The sequence below is a fragment of the Nuphar pumila genome, chromosome 3 (assembly GCF_984573655.1).
Source record: "Nuphar pumila chromosome 3, dmNupPumi1.hap1.1, whole genome shotgun sequence".
NCBI classification, from domain to species: domain Eukaryota; kingdom Viridiplantae; phylum Streptophyta; class Magnoliopsida; order Nymphaeales; family Nymphaeaceae; genus Nuphar; species Nuphar pumila.
In genome coordinates this window covers 113,906,053-113,925,813 of record NC_143251.1, presented here as the reverse complement: position 1 = coordinate 113,925,813, position 19,761 = coordinate 113,906,053, and the positions used below count along the sequence as shown (strand labels likewise).

The window sequence follows — 19,761 nt, the reverse complement described above, 5'->3', positions numbered from 1 at the left end:
GGGCATGTGAACGGGGTTAGACACTTCTTATCTGGGTGAACAGGAAAAAGATCAGGTGCAATCACGTTGCACATTTTAAGGGTGCTGCTGCATTTGAGGCACACAGATGACAGGCTGTATAGAAAAGATGGAGGGTGCTCAAGCGCAGCAGCAACACATCAGAAACGTGCAACGTGATTGCACCTGATCCAGCTTCAAGTGAACATGGGCTCATCAGACTTGCACTGTGAAGTCTGGACTCAGACTGTGCCCCTACCCGTGATCAATGTTTTTTTTTTAACGTGGGGGAGAGATCATCAATTTTTTAAACTGCTAAGAGGTCTAACGTTGATCATGCCATATTTTGGCATCACTTAATCAATGGTTACGATATAAAAAGTACAGAATCTGAGAACGGTACGCCAAACCAAATAAGAGGAACCCTGGAAGGTCAAGTATTTTAATTCAAGCCAGCTCCCAAAGTTACTTGCATTCTGTAAAAGGAAAAGGGAAAAAAAACAATCTGAACTCACAAATCACCGAAATTCTTAATCGGATGTTCAGGTCAGGAAAAAGGGAAGACAAAAGGATTGTAACAGATTTTTTTTTAATTATACACATTGACAAAAAATCTAACATAATCAAAATGTTCCTAAACTCGAAGTCAAGTAGAGGAAGATGCTGACAACAAAATAAGAGATTTACAATTTCAATTAATCCTGTTCAACAAGAATCAAGTATGTTGAATTATACTCCCATGATTGCCCAAAATTTCCTATTTAAGCATGTTAAAGGAAGAAATTTTGGAAAAAAAAAGAACCTTCTAAGGAACCACAGCTTGTAACTTGAGCAGCTTGACTCCTCCTGAGCTTCAACTTACGCATCCAGGTCACTCTACAATGAGCTTGAAACCAGCACTAGAGCTTCTAAGTTGCAATATAGGCTTTGTATACAAGTCACAGTTGAATCTCAAAATGGTTTAAAGAATGTTGGAAAAAGATGCAATTAATGACTTGCTGTATAATTAGAGAAAACTTCAATTAAATTGTCCAATGCCCCTGGAGAGAACTTTCTTGCAAATAAATAGCATGGCCGCTTCACCCCATTCCACAGGCATGGCCTTCGAGTTCTTGTTTTCTGCCACCACAACAAACACAATGTCAATATACATTTAGATACACCCTTCAAGAATACTCAACGACTTGCAGCCAATGTTGTCAGTATCGGCACGAATCGGCCGATTCGTATCGTATCGACCAGAAATCTATACAGTACAGGTTTGATTTGACTTATTTTTAAAAAAATTAAAAATTGTCAAAAATATTTTTTTTAAATTTTATGTTAATATTTTGCAACATCATTTTTCTGTTTAAAAGTTTGAATTTCTTTTTTGGTTCATATCGCTGACCCCAATTGTTTTGGGATGAAGGCGTAGTTGTTGTTGTTGTTGTTGTTGTATTTTTCTGTTTAAAAGTTATTCAGTTCAATTCAGCTCCGAATTCACTTGAATTGTTTTCAAAGAGATAGAAGGTCCGATACAATATTGACAATATTGCTTGCAGCTACCAAATTCAGTATAGCATAATCTGGATTCAAGGGGTTTCCAACTTGGCAACTGGTGTACCATAAAGGCAAGCAACAGAATGCATGTAAATAGATAATATGTTATAGCAACTAGAAGAATGCATTAGAACAATGGAAGAAACTAGATTAACAATTTTACCATGCCACATACATATCCTAAAGATGTCCAAATTATCCCATTGAATGTTTTAAGACTAAGTGCAGGAGCAAGAACAAACACAAACACAAGCATGCAAAGAAGCATAAGGAGCATGAAACATAAACCAAAAGCTGGAAGCTGGCCTGAAATAGAAAAATTCAGTAATTACACTGCAAATAATTTATAGGCATTCAATGTTCAATTTATAATACCCATGTCATGTCGAGTATGGATACTTTTCTAAATGCATATACAAAATAGTACACAAATTAAACAAAGTACATTATGTATATGCATGATGACAGCTTTACACGGACATAACCGGTAAGTGACAATCACATGTTCGATGAACTTGGGACTTGAGACAGCAATATCACAAGCACATGCTTCACTAGTTTCCATCATTGATTATTTTTATCCATTTCACATTGTGCAATTTCATACCACTCAGAAGGTAATTGTGAGTCTTGAACGTTGAGGATCCATTTGTTTCAGGGCATTTACAAGGGAAAAAGCTAAGCTGGAGGGAAAGTGCAGACTTTTCCCACCATTGATGAAACAAACACTACAAAAATGGTGGGTAGGAAGTCCATGATGGCAGGTCCGGCCCCAGCTTTTCTCACCCCCCCCCCCCCCCCCACCCCACCCTGGCAACCAATTCCCTGTGAAAAAGCTCACCCCTCATCCATGCTGGCAGTAGCGTGGGCCCCAGGGATGGGAGCTCATGCCCTTTCCCATGAAAGGGTGTTCCCATCCCTCAACGTGAAACAAACGGACCCTTATATACCTAGCTATTGCAAGATCTCTACTGATGTTTTATGATTTGTTCAGAAGAAATAGTTTTTCTTATAAGCAGTATTATGTTATTAATTCTACCCAAAGTAACCAAAATTGTCTAATAGTCAGCCTAGCAAAATGTCTGCTACCATAGTCTGACGGTCCGACAGTACAACAAAGTTTGTTAGTAGACGCTGATTAAATCCACAAATTGTATCATCTTCACAAAATCAAAATCCACTCTTTGTTTCCTATTTTCTTTTTCCATAATCAACATAAGCTGCATCAAGTGCACGCTTTCAGATAGATAGATAGTTTCCAAATATGCTCTCCATCTTTACTTAGCTCTTGTTGTGCTTAAGAAAAGATTCACACCAACATTAACTCTGCAAACAGACTTCAACAGAACCAACATTCCAACATCTGTTCCACTTATTCCAACAAAAAGAACATGTGACCTTTTCATTAAACAAGACCTTGCAATGAGCACAACCAGCAAATGCACTTTCATGAGATAGCAATTGGTTCTTGTGAAAAGTGGTGTCAAATCCAGGGTGGACTGACTATCATGATGTTTCGTCTGGGCCACCTAAAAATACCATGTCTCCTATTCATTTTTTCCCATGAGAGTGGAAATTCCTACATGCAATAGGTAGAATGAGGATTACTAACTGCTTCCTGCTCATTTTGGAAGCAGACGGCTTCTTGCTTCCAAATCAGGCCTTCAAGGAAACAGGTCTCTCACTCTGTCTTAAGTGCTTCTAATAACTATAGGGAAGAGAATTTACTGCTAATTTGCAATATGTTTGTCCATGATTAGCAGAACGATGCAAGATGGCAACAAAGCAAAGATGCCTTCAACATTGATCAGAAGGAAGCTAAGACACAGGTTACAGAAGTCCACATGTTGGAGCAGCAAGAGTCCATATCAACCAAAAAGTATAAAAATACTTTGAACAATTAACTATGCCCTTACTGGAACAGATAGAGCATGCTTATTGCAAAAGTCTAGTAATAAAACAGGTGACAACTGACAAAATATTCAAACACAATTGCCTATCAATGTTGTTACTGAACATGGTTAACAGCAACTTCCTACTTTAAGTGGCAGCATACCTTCTCATCGCTTGAAATATGTGTATTCTCGTCAACAGACTGAAGAATATATCAGAAAAATAAAGTTATGAGCAAAAGTTCAGTATGCATTTAATAAAAAGGATAGATGAAAAAAAATCATACTGTCATATTCTTGAAGAGTTCATAGTTAACATCATGTGCCCTATACATCCTGGGATGCCATCTACCTTCAGACCAATCTACGTGTGTGACAGACCAATTTGATATGCCAGCAGGATCCACCAACTGCAAGATCAAGACAAAAAGTCTAGCATGCCTATGCTGTTGCTCAATTCAGGTGAAGTCAACATTTTAAAGCAAAGAAATTGATCTAGTAAAATAAAAGCATAAGAACTGTTCAATGGACCAACATGGATAAATGTTGGCAAATAATGTTCATCCGCAATGCAATTATAGCCATCAGCACCTGGCTGTCACATTAAAGGAAGAAGTTATTAGATTCATGACATTAATTTGAAAAACAAATATATAGAGACATCAAAGCTTTATCAACATGAGAAAACTGCAAAATAAAAAATCCATTTTCCAAAAGTAAATTGCATATATCCTAAATCTACAAGGAACAGCAAGGATTGAACTTTCAAAATGTGAACATGATGCTGCACCAAAAAGAAAACCTCCCCCACTCCCACCAGGGTTGTATCATTCTTCCTCACAAAGAGAGGAGAGGGCTCATCCCACCTCAATAAAGGTTCACAAATTGCATTGGTTTGGGAATCGCCCATCCAATCTAGTTCCACCAGACAGCAAGGTAATGACTCAGGTACAGATTGTTTCGCGTTAATTCTTTGGTTAAGAATAATTTGGAATCAGTGAACTTGGGAATTTCATAAGTTAAGCACAACTTGGTAGTTCTATCAGAATCAATCCTCATATAGGTCAATTATTTGGCTTTTTTGACCTTAACTCAATCCATTTAAATGTTAAGATAAGATTATTAAAAGACCAAAATTAAAACCTGACCACGACTCTCATATCTCCGTTTCCAATTTCAACCTTTTCTTCCCCACCTTCAAACCCTCAAAGGTTTCCTTTCCAAAGCATAACACGTTGAAAAAGAATTTGTATAATTTATTGTGCCTCCTATGATGATTCATTTAAGTAATTTATTTTTATGATTATAATCATGTTACTTTTCAATTCTTCTTAAATGTTCAAAGTTATAGAGCTATAGTTTTGCATCATACTCATCAATGAATTGGTTGTTAATATACTGAATAAATGCAAAATTTATTGATTGCCTTTCCTTAACATACTAAAATTCTTTATTCAATTTTTCAAATGCAATTCTTACTTTTTATTATTAATCATTCTTATAATTTAACGTATGACTACATAGAATATGATTTTCTTTATTTATGCCTTTTTTCATACTAAATACTTATCAAAGAAGAAAAACAGACTAATCTGGTTCATCTATCCCCCCACAACACACACACACACACACCGTGATGACAAATAACAGACTTTCAAAAGGCTTTCATGAAGAAAAAATTTAAAACTGCCACAATATCACAATAAATTTTGAAAATTCCAAAATGGAAAAAGCATCTAAATCTTAATATTACCATGATATTTTCTTAAGGGATTTTTTATTTTCTCTGTTTTATCTCTATGATTTCCAAAGATCAAGCACTTATCTTTACTGAGAAGATACTGTGTTAGTATTACTATGAGGCCAATGTTTGTGACTAATATTTACACATACTAGAGAGAGAGAGAGAGGCAGACCAAATCCAATTCTTTTTAACCTGAAGAATCCAAGATATAGTATACTCGCACCAAACACAAACACCGATATCCATGTAAAGAATGGCATCGCCAGCCAAAGTCAAAATCACATATTTCAGGGGCATAACCACAAAGGAAATCCGAGATTTCTAATTTCCGTTAGAAAAAACTTCATGCAGAACAGCAGTATTTTATGACTTTGTGAATTATTAAGAGTTAAGGAAGACAAGCTAGTTAACATGCATGTTAGATACCAAATACACTAAACTTCAGACATTCTTAAGACCAGTGGCAAAACCAGAAACACAAATTATATATGATTACTTAAATACCTTGCAAAACTGCTTGAATTTTGAGTAGTAAATGAGGTCGGCTAAAACTATCAATGCATGATGTCTCTTCATTGTAAACCACTGCAATATGAAAGAAGAGTTTCTTCATAAAAACCATGACTTCTATATTTTGATAGTAGCCATTTAGACATAGTGATACACTTCCAAACAAGTAAAAGCTAACCTGCTGTAACACTCTACTTTAAAAAAAATAAAATAAAATAAAATGATAATAATAATTGTTTTGGATCCAACCCGGATCCGGGTCCAATCCCCCCCCCCTAAACCCTATCCCCCTTGTGCAACCCGAGTCCCCCGACTCTTGACTCGTCGGCCACCCTCCCGTCTCCCTCTTCCTCATGCCGGCGGAAACCGACCTCTCTCTCTCTCTCTCTCTCTCTCTCTCTCTCTCTCTCTCTCTCTCTCTCTCTCTCTCTCTCTCTCTCTCTCTCTCTCTCTCTCTCTCTCGCTCGCTCACTCTGTTAACCCAAGGCAGAGGAGGGGCGTTGCCCCTCCTGCTGCCCTATCTCATCTCCCTATTAATCCCAGGCAAGAGGCATTGCCCCTCCTACCCGCTCTCATTCTCTATGTTAGCTCACGGCAGTAGGGAACCACCCCTCCTGCCCTCTCTCGTTCTCTCTATTAGCTCACGATAGGAGGGCACCGCCCCTCCTGCCCTCTCTAGTTTCTCTCTGTCTTTCCCTCTTCTTCCTTTGCTTTCTTAGAGGACAACAGCAACCAGTGGTTGTGGCTATTGGGTGCCGACCAGGTGGGGCGGCTGAAGCCGCCCCACCCACTCCTCCCCCTTCTTCTTTCTTCTGTTTTTGCCGGACAGGAGGCAGAACCACCGCCTCCTGTCGCTATGTGCCCTTCTTCTTCCCTGTTGGGGACGGAGGGCCAGCGCCCTTCACCTCCTACCCTGCTCCGGCCCTCTCTTGTCTCTCACTGCTACCGGCAAGGAGGATGGTGCCGCTCGTTGTAGCCACCCACCGGACTGCCCGACCGCACCCCTCCTTGTTTGTGCTTCCCCCAACAGGGTCACCTCCCTCCCCTTTGTTTCCCCTCTTGCCCAGGAACCGAGCCTGGCTCGGTTGTGGCCTGCCTAGTCATGGGCAGGCCACTCTCTACGGCAGTAGCCCAACCATGCTGGGTAGGCCAGACCGAGTAGAGCTCGATCATTATCGAGCCCAGCTTGGTCCCCGCCTTCAGCCTGGTCACCTTATGGGCTTGTTTGGGCTCAATTCGGTCGAGCCCTGTTGGGTTACTAGTTGGCCGGGTCGGCTCGACTGTGTCGAGCCCACCTACCCTTTTAGGTTGCCAGCTCGGGTAGGCTGGGTCGAGCTTGACTCAGTCGAGCCTGCTAGAGCCAGGGCACACCCAAGGTCTCAAGTTGGGCCCAAGCTCGATCCGGTTGACTCGAACTGAGTTCGGGTTCGACCCCTGCAACACAAATGTTGCTTAATTCGTTAAATTAAAATTGTTGCATGGTTTCTTTCATAGCACGATAAAATATCTTTTAGCACACCACATCAGCAGAATAAATATGGCATGTTTACCAAGACACAAGCCTTTAAAAACCTACGCTCGGAATCGTCAACGAGTTTGACCATCTTCGAGGTAGGAAAAAGTTGCATACGAGGATAAATGACAGAATACTTCTAACTTACATGTATACATATATACATACGTATATATATATATATATGCTTTTAACTCAATTATGCAGTTTTGCATATTCTTGTCCATTTAAAATTTATGTCATTTACTTTGTCGCCGCGTTGTTACGTGCACAGGTTATTGCTTATGCGAGTTAACCGATTTACGATTTTATATATCGTGCACTGCTTACGCAATTTATTTAACCGATATACAGTTTTGTACACCGTGCATCGCTTACGCAGTTTATTTAGCTCGATGTATGGTTTCGCACATCGAGTTTGGCTTTATGTCATTTACTTTGTCGCCGCACTATTACGTGCACAGGCTACTACTTACGTAATTTATTTAGCCGATGTATGGTTTTGTACATTGTGCATTGCTTACATAGTTTATTTAGCTCGATGTGTGGATTCACACATTGAGTCATGCTTTATGTCATTTGCATTGTCGTTGCACTATAATGTGCACAGGCTTATGCTTTGATATATATGTATTATATATACATATATATATATAACTTTGTAAAGTACGCAGTTTTGTGTATTCCTGCCTAGTTTGCATTACGCTTATATTTAAAGATGCAGAATTACGCATGCTCCCCAAGTCTTTAAAGAAAAAGGGGATTTCGCATGCGAGATTCCAAAGCTCGTAATATTCGATATTTTGAAAAGCAAAAATGAATATTTGACATTTGCACGTTCGCAACCAAGTCTTTCCATCAACCCTGTGTAACGAAAGGGCATCAACTACGTAGCCCTAGGTGGTACGTATGTCCAGTCCTTCATTTTGGTATCCAAAATGACTCGGATATTTTTTGCCTAAAGCATGAAACATTGAAATTTCAAAATAATGTTGGGGTTTTCTCTTTCTAAGAAACTGATACCCTCTCATCGTAACGGTACTATCAGACATGCACGGCATGTTAGTACTACGATAATTGGATGAGAGGTTTATGGTAACCTCGTAACGTGCAAATACACAATGATGAAAAAGAAATCACATAAATGGTGATAATCACCTTCACAAGCAAGATGCTTTAGTTGGTTTGAAAGAACAAAGCATGTAGAATGGGTCGTCAATTAAAATAGAACCTAACATACTCATTTGTCTCTTTAGTTCTGTCAAGAGAGAGGATGAAATGGTACAAAAACTTCGATGGACAGGTTGTTAGCAACTACGCTCCTTGAATAGCAATTGACTCGGTGTTCCCGATCATCGAAGTTAGGGGACTGGACTACCAAAAATTATCGTAGGTGGTAGGTCTCAATGACTTCTGAAAAAGTATGGATGCATCCCCTTGAACAAGTGGCCTTTGGGGAATTCTCTCTCGGTCATTGTCTTTCTCCTTAGGAGCAGACTCAACTAATTGTCCAAGGTATCAAAATACATAGAATAACAAATCCCCGGGCAGTCTCAATTCTTTCTATGTTTCTCCTATGCATACCTTCAGGACAATTAATATCAAAATAAGGTTATCATGTTCATTTTACTTATTCTGAACTGCACATCACAAAAGCAACAACGCATATGTTAGTTTTGTTCTGAATTTTGATATCTATGCACCTACCAGATTTTTACAAGTCTAACATGTTTCATGGGTACAGGTGATGATTAGGTTGGTACGGCAAGCGATGAAACGATGATGTGATGATATCAAAATGAAACTTTTTCCCTGATGTTTCGCTCCTGAAGACATTTTTTTTGTAATTTGTTTTAAGGGTTTCTTTGAAATTTCACTTTTCGTATAAACTTTAAAACTTCATTTTGAATCTATTTGGTTTCAATGAATATACAAAGTTACAAATCTGTTGTATAAAGGAAGGTTCGCCTGTAATGCACCCAAGGTCCGTTGACTTGTCATTTTAAACACCAGTTTCCACTAAACTGCTATTTTAAACTCTAAAAAAAGGAATGATTACAAAGCTTTCAAAATTTTCCTAAAAGTTACAAGTTCGGGATTTTGGGGCGTTACACATGTGGAAGACCCAAAATGATTTTCTCTTTTGGTTCATATCGCTGACCCCAATTGTTTTGGGATGAAGGCGTAGTTGTTGTTGTTGTTGTTGTACACATGTGGTTTTGTCTACTGAGTCCAATGTCAAGGTAAAGTCAGGGAATAACATAAAGGTTGAGGCAAAAGTTTAAAAACCTTATATAAGGTAAAATTGCAGTCAGACAATCATTTTCCTCACATTAGCATTTCACTCTATTGAAGACCAGGGTACCAAGGATAGAGTATGTCTAGAAAAAGAAAGGCATGCTGTTGATCTAGGTGAGGAAAAAAAACACCACCAGCAGTATACATTGATTTCAATGAAAATAATACCTGTGCCCCCTTCCTCCAGTTTTCCTTTTCAATCTCAGGAGACATCTGACTTGAATACCTGCCTTCTCCATGTGGACCACGGTCCTCAAAGCTAAAAGAAAAGAAATTGAAGAAAGGATATGATCATTCACTTCCAATAATTATCTCTTGGATACATGAAGAATGCAGAAATGAGGACTGATCTTATAACCATCACAAAAAAAGCACAAAGACATATGATTGCGTTCAATATGTTAGAAAATGGACACCAACCCAACCAGGAAACTAAAAGAAACAAGTTTTCAAAGACTCAATGCTAGCTTTCAAGAATCATGTAGGGGAAGGACAAAAATTGCAACAAAATTTTTCATGAAGCACATTTATTGATCTAAACTTTAAAGAACCCTATTCCTGCTTCTTGACTAACTCCAGAGGAACCATCATATCAGAATCATAAGATTAACAAGTGACCATTATTGTATGAGTCACCATCATTTGCGTAGGTTGGCATTAACAAAAAGGCATCATAAAAGAAGAAAATTTCTTAGAATCCAAAAGAATGTTTCTTGAACTAAGCGTGCTTCATGGAAGAATTACAATTTGCATGTGATCTGAAATTCCAAGAACATGAATACCACAAGATTCTTGTGCGGTCAACATAAAAATGTTCAATTGTGAATAATTCATCCAGTCATATAGTCAGATTGGGAAGCAGCTGCTTTATCTGACCATGTGAGCGAGTTTGTGCCACATTGAGAATGGTACAGACATCTTACCAGTCAATGAAACTGATGTTTGTCTCCATTAGATAATGATAAACATAATCAAAATTATGCAGTGGCACACAGCTGCAACCAAGCAACAGAATATAAGAGCCATATTTGCAACATTAGAACTGAAAAATATTGAGAAGCATGGGATTCAGGCAAAAAGTGAAATTCCAAACCTGTCAGAAAGCAACACAAAGTGTTGGTTGTCAGGATCTTGAAGAGCACTTATCAGAAGCCTTTTTTCTGCATCAATCATTGAAATTCTGCCCCAGTCAACCTGCATAATATTGCTTGTGTCAACAACATGCCTATAATGTACAATATATTGAGCATTGTTGAAGCAAACACATGCTTCCAAGGGAAAACACAATTGTTTGAAATAAGCCACTGATTTAACAGCAAATTCGCATTCTTATGGTTCACAGGACTAATTTTCAGATATTTCTTCTTTATCTCTTTAACCAAATCTCTCAGATGGAAAAAAATGGAAAGAAGAAAATAGCATTAAAAAAGACAACAGATGAATTTTAAGAACAAAATCAAGATTGTGCAAATATATGGGTGAAGCCATGAACATTCTAGGAAATATTTGTAATAAAATCACAAACAAAAGTAATCTCACAATGATACTAAGAGCATACAAGAAAGCGTTTAAGGCTTTAAACACAAGTTCACAAAGGCAAAACACTAGCCATAAATGGGCAAATACAAGGCCACTAGGGCACAATCACAATAGCACACAAAAAAGCATAAAAAATAGTATTTTATTCACTGCAAAATGATTAAGAAAAACACTACAAAATATATGGGAGATATCCCATATATATAAAGAACAAGGACCGTCAATTATAGAGTCATGGCCAATGGTTGAGTGTCTATTATTGAGATCACCTTCCAAGTCAGCATCAATATAGGCAATTAAATATAATGACGATAAAGCAAACAAGAAGAGGGCTCGTGAAAGAGAGGACTTTATATATCTAATAATACGCAAAATTGCTCCCATGTGAACAGAGGTGGGAGCATGTTAAAATTGGCTAATTGTGTGTACAGCGTGTGCTATATTCGGCCTAGTAATGAAGAGATAGGAAAGTATTCTTATAAGTTGTCTGTAAGGAGTGGGATCATCAAGAGGTTCAACATCATCAATCCTCATTTTAATGTTGACAACTTTTGGAGTGTCAACTTTCTTATCATATGTAATTACAGACCTGGAAACAATATCAAAGGTAATTTTAGATTGAGATATTAACTACCCACGAGGGGAATAAGCAACTTCAATTCCTAAAAAATATCTTAATAAACCTAAGTCAGACATTTCAAAGTGAGTTTTAAGAAGATTTTTGATGTTTTCAACTTTTTGTTTGTCGCCTCTAGTGATGATCATATCATCCACATAGAGAAGGAGAACAATAATGTCTGCATCAAAATTCTTAATAAACAAAACAGTATCAGTCAAATAAGATTGAAAACCAATATCAAGCATAACATGACTAAATCTGTCATACCAGGCTTTTGGTGCCTGTTTAAAACCATAAAGAGCTTTTTCTAAACGAAGAGTTTTACCCTTACGGATACTAATACCAGGTGGGGCTTCCATGTATACTTCTTCAACTAAATTTTCATTGAGAAAAGCATTTTTGACATCCATCTGAAATATGAGTTATTTTCTAATGGAGGCCAAAGCTATTAATGTTCTGATAGTGGTCATACGAGCAACTGGGGCAAAAGTTTCTTCATAATCGATGTCATACTCTTGGGCATACCCTTTGGCCACTAATCAGGCTTTATACCTTTCAAGAGTTTCATCACTCTTGGTTTTGACTTTGCAAACTCATCAACAGCCTATAGGTTTTTTACCTAAAAGAATATCTTGAATAGTCTAAGTGTTAGCCTTTTTTAATGCGTCCAATTCTGCCTTCATGGATTCTACCCATTCTATATGATTTTTGGCTTGAGAATAGGATGACGGTTTTACATATGATTATATTAATACAATAATTGCCCTATATGTGGGTGAAAAAGATTCGTATGACACAAATTTTCCAAGAGGTCTAAAAATTCTGGATGACATTCTGGTTGATACTTCAAAATATTTTTCTAATGCACATGAAAGATTTGACTCTCTAAGTCTTGAATATTATAGACTAACGTCCCTATGGGTTTGCTCTTCATTATCAACATTATGCTCAAAGTCAATAGTACTTTGATCATTGTCGAAATCACATTCAAGATCACATTCATTAGATTTTAAAGTCAAATCTATTAAAAAGGAATATTCAGTGACTTGGGTTTTTCAAATTCAAAAAAACTTTCTCTAGAAAAGATATATTTCCTCATACATATAATTTTTCATTTTAGAAATCAAAACACCTATAGCTTTTTTTATTATCGTCATATCCTAAGAAGGCACAAGGAATCGCACGGGGAGAGAGTTTGTTATTCTTGTTGGTAAAAACAAAACACTTGCATCCAAAGACTCCTAATCTAGAATAATCAGGAGATAAGTTAACAAGTTTTCAATTAGAGTTATATTTTTCAAAGAAGAAGATGGTAGTCGATTAATAAGATAGATAGCAGTTAGGGCAGCTTCTGCCCAAAATTCTTTTAGAACTTGATTTGCTATTAATAAAGTACTAGTGGTTTTAATGATGTGTCGATGTTTACGTTCGGCCAGGCCATTTTATGGAGTGTGTGGACAATATCTTTGATGTGTGATGCCATATAAGTTGAGATAGTCTTTGAATTCTTTAGACATAAATTATCACCCTGAATCAATGCGAAAAATGAAAATATCATTTTGAAATTTATTTTTAACCATTTTATGAAATGTTTGAAAGTGTGAAAAAACCTTAGATTTATACTTAAAGGCGTAAATCCAAGTATGCCCAAAAAAGTCAACGACAAAATTTATATAATATGCATATCCACCTTTTGAAATAACTGGTGCAAGACCCCAAACATCCGAATGTATTAATTCAAATGGTCTAGAGAAAACAAAAGTTCTATCATGAAATGGTAATCTTTTCATTTTGCCAAGGATACAATCTTTATAAGTAAAACTTTCAAAATTACAAAATTTTCCTAAACTTGAAAATTATTATATTTTATACATGAGGATGATCAAGTCTTTTGTGCCACAAATCCAACTCTAGTTTCTGAACATTATAATAGAAAGCATTCTTAGGCAATTCCAAAAAATCCATGTAAAAGAGTCCTCCTTCTTTATAGCCTTCCCCAATCAGCTTCCATGACTGGCGATCATGTACCCAATAACCATGAAAAGAGAATGAAATATTATACCCATAATCAGATATTTGATAAACAAACAAAAGGTTTAAATTTAGTTTAGGAATATATCTAACTTTTGGGATAAAAAAATTTTGTTTTACGAAGTTTTTCAAAATTTCCTATTCCTTCTATTTCAAGAGAGGTACCATCAGATATAAAAACTTTTGACACACTTGAGTTATTTTTAAGACATTCAGATAAGCTATTTTACATTTGGGATCATATGAAAAGAAGCACCAGAGTCAAGGAATCAAGGAAAGATACCAAGATCGAAGAATGATGAAACAGCTGCTCCAGTTGAAGCTTTAGTTGAGGAGGATGCTCCTTTGAGAAGAGGTTGAAGAATCTTCATTAATTCAGTCATAAATATCGGTGAATCTTGATCTTTTGATTCTAATCCGACAGATGCAACTTTCTTTTCTCATCTTCTTTTTAGCTTAGGACATTGAGGCCTATAGTGCCCCAGCTCATAACAATGATGGCAAATGACTTTTTTTGTCAAAATCACCATTTTGTCTACCAAAATGAGGTGGCCTATAAGTGCGCACATAGTTACTCGATCGAAACACAACTAGAACGGAATCATCTTCAGGTTTTGGAGTATTCTTCCTAAGTCTGTTTTCCTTCATAATCAATTCCTCTATAGTATCAATGATAAAGGGAACATTTCCTCGATGTAAAAGAGCTGATTTGGTCGACTCAAAATCTGGTCTTAAACCGTTTATAAATTGATAAAAATGTTCCATATTGAGTTTTTTTTGGCGAAGCTCGATATCTTCGAAACAATGACATTTTGGGTCAAGAAGAGTTAATTCCTCCCAAAGCTCGGATAACTCATTGTAATATTCCCTAATAGTTTTGTCCTTTTGAGTCATCGTCTGAACTTTGTCTAGCAAACTGCATACATGTGCAATATATTTAAGGGAATACATATTTCTAAGATATTCTCAAGCTTTATCGGCATGCTCAAATTTAGCAAGGCTAGAGAATCTCTTAATATCAATGTTATTAATTAGCCATGAGATAATTTTAGCATGCCCTATCCTCCAGTCTTTTTATTTTTTCTCATATGTCGTCAACACCTTATTCTTCTCTCCTTCCGTGAGAGGTACTTTTTTGTCATTCTCAACTTTTGTGAGAAATAGTTTTGGTTCTGAATCGGAACAATCCACTATACCCCACAATCATTTTCCCCAAATGTGGTGCTTCATGATTGAAGCCCACATCACATAGTTGGTGTCATTTAATTTCATGGGTACGATGCTGATCTTATCATTGTCATCCATCTGTTACAAGGGTGAGAAAAAGAGAGAATAGATGAGAAAAAAAAAAGATAAGAGAGAAGAATGAGCACAATCACAAAATTTTGTAGCCAAGCTTCCTCCAAAGGCTTTTCCTTCTTCAAAAAAAGTCTCTTGAGTCACGAACAAGAGGATAAATCACTCTTTGCAAAAGAGGCACAAAAAACGAAACAGGAATCTTCAAGATCTAAAGGTCTTGAAGGTTCTGATAGCATGTAATGAAATGGTGGTCTTCCACAAAAGCACGAGAAACCTTCAAAAGAGTGTCTATTGGAGACACCTCAAACACAACCCATAAAAAGGTAAAAATTGAAGAACACACTAAAATAATAAATCTTTATTTCTTCATAAGAAATGCTTAAAAAGCATTGATACATTATGGAGGTGGATCACCCCTATATATACAAGTGGGAGAGAGATAAAGGAGAGTTCTCCTTAAAAAGCATTGATACATTATGGAAGGGGATCACCCTTATTTAGAGCTCCCCTTGAGAGCCGTTGGACTAGGCCCAACGACTATATCTTAGTCAAGTCCTAGTTGGGACTTGACTAGATTATAATATTTAGTTCAAAATAATTAGATAATAAATCAAAAATAAAAAGGAAAGAAAAAAGAAAATAATAATATATATAATAATAATGTCGGTTTAGTAAGCAACGAAGTAGTGATGAGAGTGTAGTGAAGCTTGGTGAGCAAGAAATACAGGTGGATGATTGTTTCAAATATTTGGGATCTATCATTCAAAAGTATGGAGAAATTGATGGAGATGTAAATCATAGGATAAAGGTTGGGTGGATGAAATGGAAAAGTGCAACTGGAGTGTTGTGCGATCGTAGAATGTCATTGCGGTTTGTGAAAATATCTCAAAAATGAGATAAAGTGTGTGATAAGCACAACACCACCAATGTGCACAAATGCACAAGAACACTTAGAACAAATGTACACAAAGGTACAATAAAGAAACTCAAATGCACAAAGGCATACAAAATATAAAGAATTTTATTGAGAAGAATGGAGAACAAAAGCTCCAAGAAGTGCTTTTTACAAAGGGGGAACTCCCCTATTTATAAGAGGAAAAGGAGCCTTGGAGGGGCTCCACTAGCTGTTGGAGCCCCTCCAACGGTTAGAATTCTAACCGTTGGAGAGGCTCAACAGCTAGTGTTGAGCCCTCCAAGTTGACTTTGAGTCAACAATCAAAAAAGACAAAAAATGAAAAGAAAAAAAGAAAAAGAAGAAAAGTAAAAAATACAAAAAGAATTACAACATATTCATAATTATGAATATGCGCAAAAGAGAAATGGCTAAAATACCCTTGCAGGTTTTACAAGAAAAAGGAAACATATATATATAAAGATAGATACATATACATATATGCATTATGTATATATGTATCTCTCTTTATATATATATGTAAATATTTACGTAAAGAGAGATACATTTTAACACCCTCCCTCAAACTTAGGGCACAATGACTGAAAGTTTGCTAAGGAGAAAGTTGAATCTTGGAGAGCAAAGTGCCTTGGTGAAGAAATCTGCCAACTGATATTCTGAAGTTACATAAGGAAGATCGATGACTTTTTGTAGATATGTCTCTCGGACATAATGGCAGTCCATCTCAATATGCTTTGTCCGCTCATGAAACGTGTGATTCTTAGCAATATAGATTGCACTCTTATTATCACAACACAACTTTGTGGGTTCTTGAATTGGAATCCCCATGTCTTGCAGCAACTGATAAATCCAGACAATCTCCATAGTTGTAGACGCCATGGCTCGATATTCTGCTTCGGTGGATGATAGAGACACCTTCTGTTGTTTCTTACATCTCCATGAGATCAAGGATTCACCTAAAAAAATGCAAAAGACTGTAATGGAGTGACGATTATTTGGGTCACCTCCCCAATCAGAGTCAGTATATGCAAATAAATTCAACTCAAAAGATGAGGAAAGGAAAACTCCCTTGTTTAAAGTTCCCTTTAAGTATCTGACAACTCGGAGAACGACACTCATATGAACGGATGTAGGAGCATGCTGAAATTGGCTTGCAGTATGCACGGCATGAGAGATGTCCGGCCTTGTGATGCTACGATACATTAGAGATCCCACAAGTTGCCGGTAGGGGGTAGGATCCTCCAAAGGTTTCCCATCATCGATCTTCATTTTTTATCCCACAATTTCAGGGGTCTCACAGATTTTATCATCAGTAATACCTGATCTGTCAAGAATCTCACAGGCAAGTTTAGTTTGAGACAAAAAATAGCCTCTATGAGAGTAGGCTACCTCGATACCAAGAAAGTAAGTCAGATACCCCAGGTCTGACATTTCAAACCTTTCTTTTAAAGTGGTTTTAATGTTTCTGATACCTTTTATGTCACTACCTGTTATCAACATATCATCAACATACAACAGTAAAATCACAATTCCTGCATCAGACTTTTTGACGAACAAAGCAGTGTCAGTGTAGCATGAGGAAAAACCATTTTGAACCATCACATCATTAAATCGATCATACCAAGCCTTAGGGGCTTGTTTTAAACCATAAAGCGCTTTTTGCAAACGAAGGACTTTCCCCTTTGGTACGTTCATACCAGGAGGAGCATCCATGTAGACTTCTTCATTAAGGTCGCCATTTAGAAATGCATTTTTAACATCCATTTGGTAAATATTCCATTTTTTAATAGATGCAATGGTGATCAAACACCTTACAGTAACCATTCGTGCAACAGGAGCAAAGGTTTCTTCGTAATCGATGTCGTATTCTTGACTATATCCTTTTGCGACAAGACGGGCTTTATATCTTTCGAGAGTGCCATCACTCTTGGTTTTGACTTTAAAAACCCATCTACATCCTATTGTTTTCTTTCCTTCTGGAAGACATTGAAAAACCCACGTTTTGGCTTTGTTGAGGGCTCTAAGTTCGTTGTCCATGGCATCCCTCCATTCTATTATTTCCTTAACTTCTTTAAAATTTCTAGGTTCTTGATATGAGTGAATGGCACTAAGACATGCCCTATGCTTTGGAGAAAAAGACTCATAGGATATAAATCTAGAAGGATTTTTCCTAGATCTTTCAGTTTTTCGAGAGTTGTTGGAAGATTCACTAAGGTCACTATATTTCTCTATTGCACTTCTAAAAGTGCTTTTATCTCTATGAGTATAGGTAATTGGTTCATTTATCATTTCTTCTTCATCATGAATGGTTTGAGGAATACTTTCACTTATATCCTCATTCTCATTTAATTCATCATCGCTAAAAAAATCTTCATTTCTAGATAATAGTTCAAACAAAAAAGAATAATCGGCATTATCTTCATGAGTTTTGTGTTCTTCAAAACCACTTATGTTTTCTAAAAAGGTTACATTTCTTGAAACATATAGTTTATCATTCTTAATATCATAACACCTAAAACCTTTTTGGGTTTCCGAATATCCTAAAAACGCACAAGGAATAGCTTTGGGAGATAATTTATCATTCTTATCGGTGAGAACAAAACATTTACAACCAAAAATTCTTAACCTATTGTAATCGGGTTCTTTTTTATACAAGATTTCATATGGAGATATTTGATTCAAGTTTTTGGATGGAAGTCGGTTGATGAGATAAACCGATGCAAGAGCCGCTTCGGCCCAAAATCTTTTTGGAATTTTTTGAGAAATTAGCAAAGTTCTTGTGGTTTCAATTATGTGTCTATGTTTTCGTTCGGTCAACCCATTTTGTTGGGGAGTTTTGGGACAAGACCTTTGATGAACAATCCCATTATTTTCAATATAACTTTTGAAATCATTTGAGAGATATTCTCCCCTGGAATCGGTTCTAAGAATTTGTAATTTACTATTAAATTGATTTTGTATTAACATGTGAAAAACCTTAAAAGTAGAGAAAACCTCATGTTTATGTTTGAGGAAGTATATCCAACTATACCTTGAAAAATCATCCACATAAATAACATAATACAAAAAACCTCCCTTAGACACAACGGGTGCCGGTCCCCAAACATCCGAATGCACAATTTCGAAAGGCTTAGTTGAAAACATAGTTCTTTGTCTAAAAGGTAAGCTTCTCATTTTACCAAGAATACAATCATTACAATTGAAATTGTCTTTACATAAGGTTTTAGCAAAATGTAAATACGAAAGCTTGACAATATTTGGATGCCCAAGGCGTTTATGCCAAACATTTATATCCTTATGTTGGGCAACATTACAAAAAGAGGTTTTTGGAATTTGAAGAAATTCCATGAGATAAAGATCTCCCTTCCTAGAGCCTTCCCCAATCAACTTCCCGGACCGGCGATCCTGTATCCAACATTTATTTGATGAGAATTTGATATCACACCCATGATCCGATAGTTGAGAGACGAAAAGCAAATTTAAATTTAGTTTTGGTATAAATCTAACTTTTGGAATAAAAAAACCTTGTCTTTCAAAATCACCAATTCCTTTTATTTCAAGAGAAGCCCCATCCGCGGTGGAGACAAAAGAGGGTAACAAATTTTTTGAGTATTTAGAAAGTGAAAAAACTTTTGGAGTCATATGAAAGGATGCACCCGAGTCTAAGAGCCAAAGAGTCTTACCGGGAGGAGAGAAGGTGGTCATGGCGGCTCCGGAAACGGATCCCTTGAGGAGTGGTTGAAGAGCTTCCATGATTTGATTGAGAGACAAAGTAGCATGATTGGAAGTAGAAAGACCTTCCTCCTTGGTTGATTGGAAAGTAGTAGACATAGCCACCATCTTCTTCCATTTAGGGCATACCGG

General features: G+C 36.8%; 1 protein-coding gene across 1 annotated transcript in view; it reads right to left on the bottom strand.

The window, feature by feature from the left end:
• Positions 1-652: 652 nt before the first annotated feature.
• Positions 653-19,761, bottom strand: part of LOC149843354 (glycosyltransferase BC10-like) — a 39,751-nt gene continuing 20,642 nt past the window's right edge. The window contains exons 3-10 of the mRNA XM_090001794.1: positions 10,590-10,690; positions 10,420-10,491; positions 9,665-9,755; positions 5,680-5,760; positions 3,967-4,026; positions 3,719-3,841; positions 3,596-3,634; positions 653-1,116 (exon numbers count right to left, since the gene is read on the bottom strand). Of these exons, the coding sequence (XP_089857920.1) occupies positions 985-1,116; positions 3,596-3,634; positions 3,719-3,841; positions 3,967-4,026; positions 5,680-5,760; positions 9,665-9,755; positions 10,420-10,491; positions 10,590-10,690 (699 nt within the window). The 3' untranslated portion in view covers positions 653-984. The remainder of the gene's footprint in view (positions 1,117-3,595; positions 3,635-3,718; positions 3,842-3,966; positions 4,027-5,679; positions 5,761-9,664; positions 9,756-10,419; positions 10,492-10,589; positions 10,691-19,761) is intronic.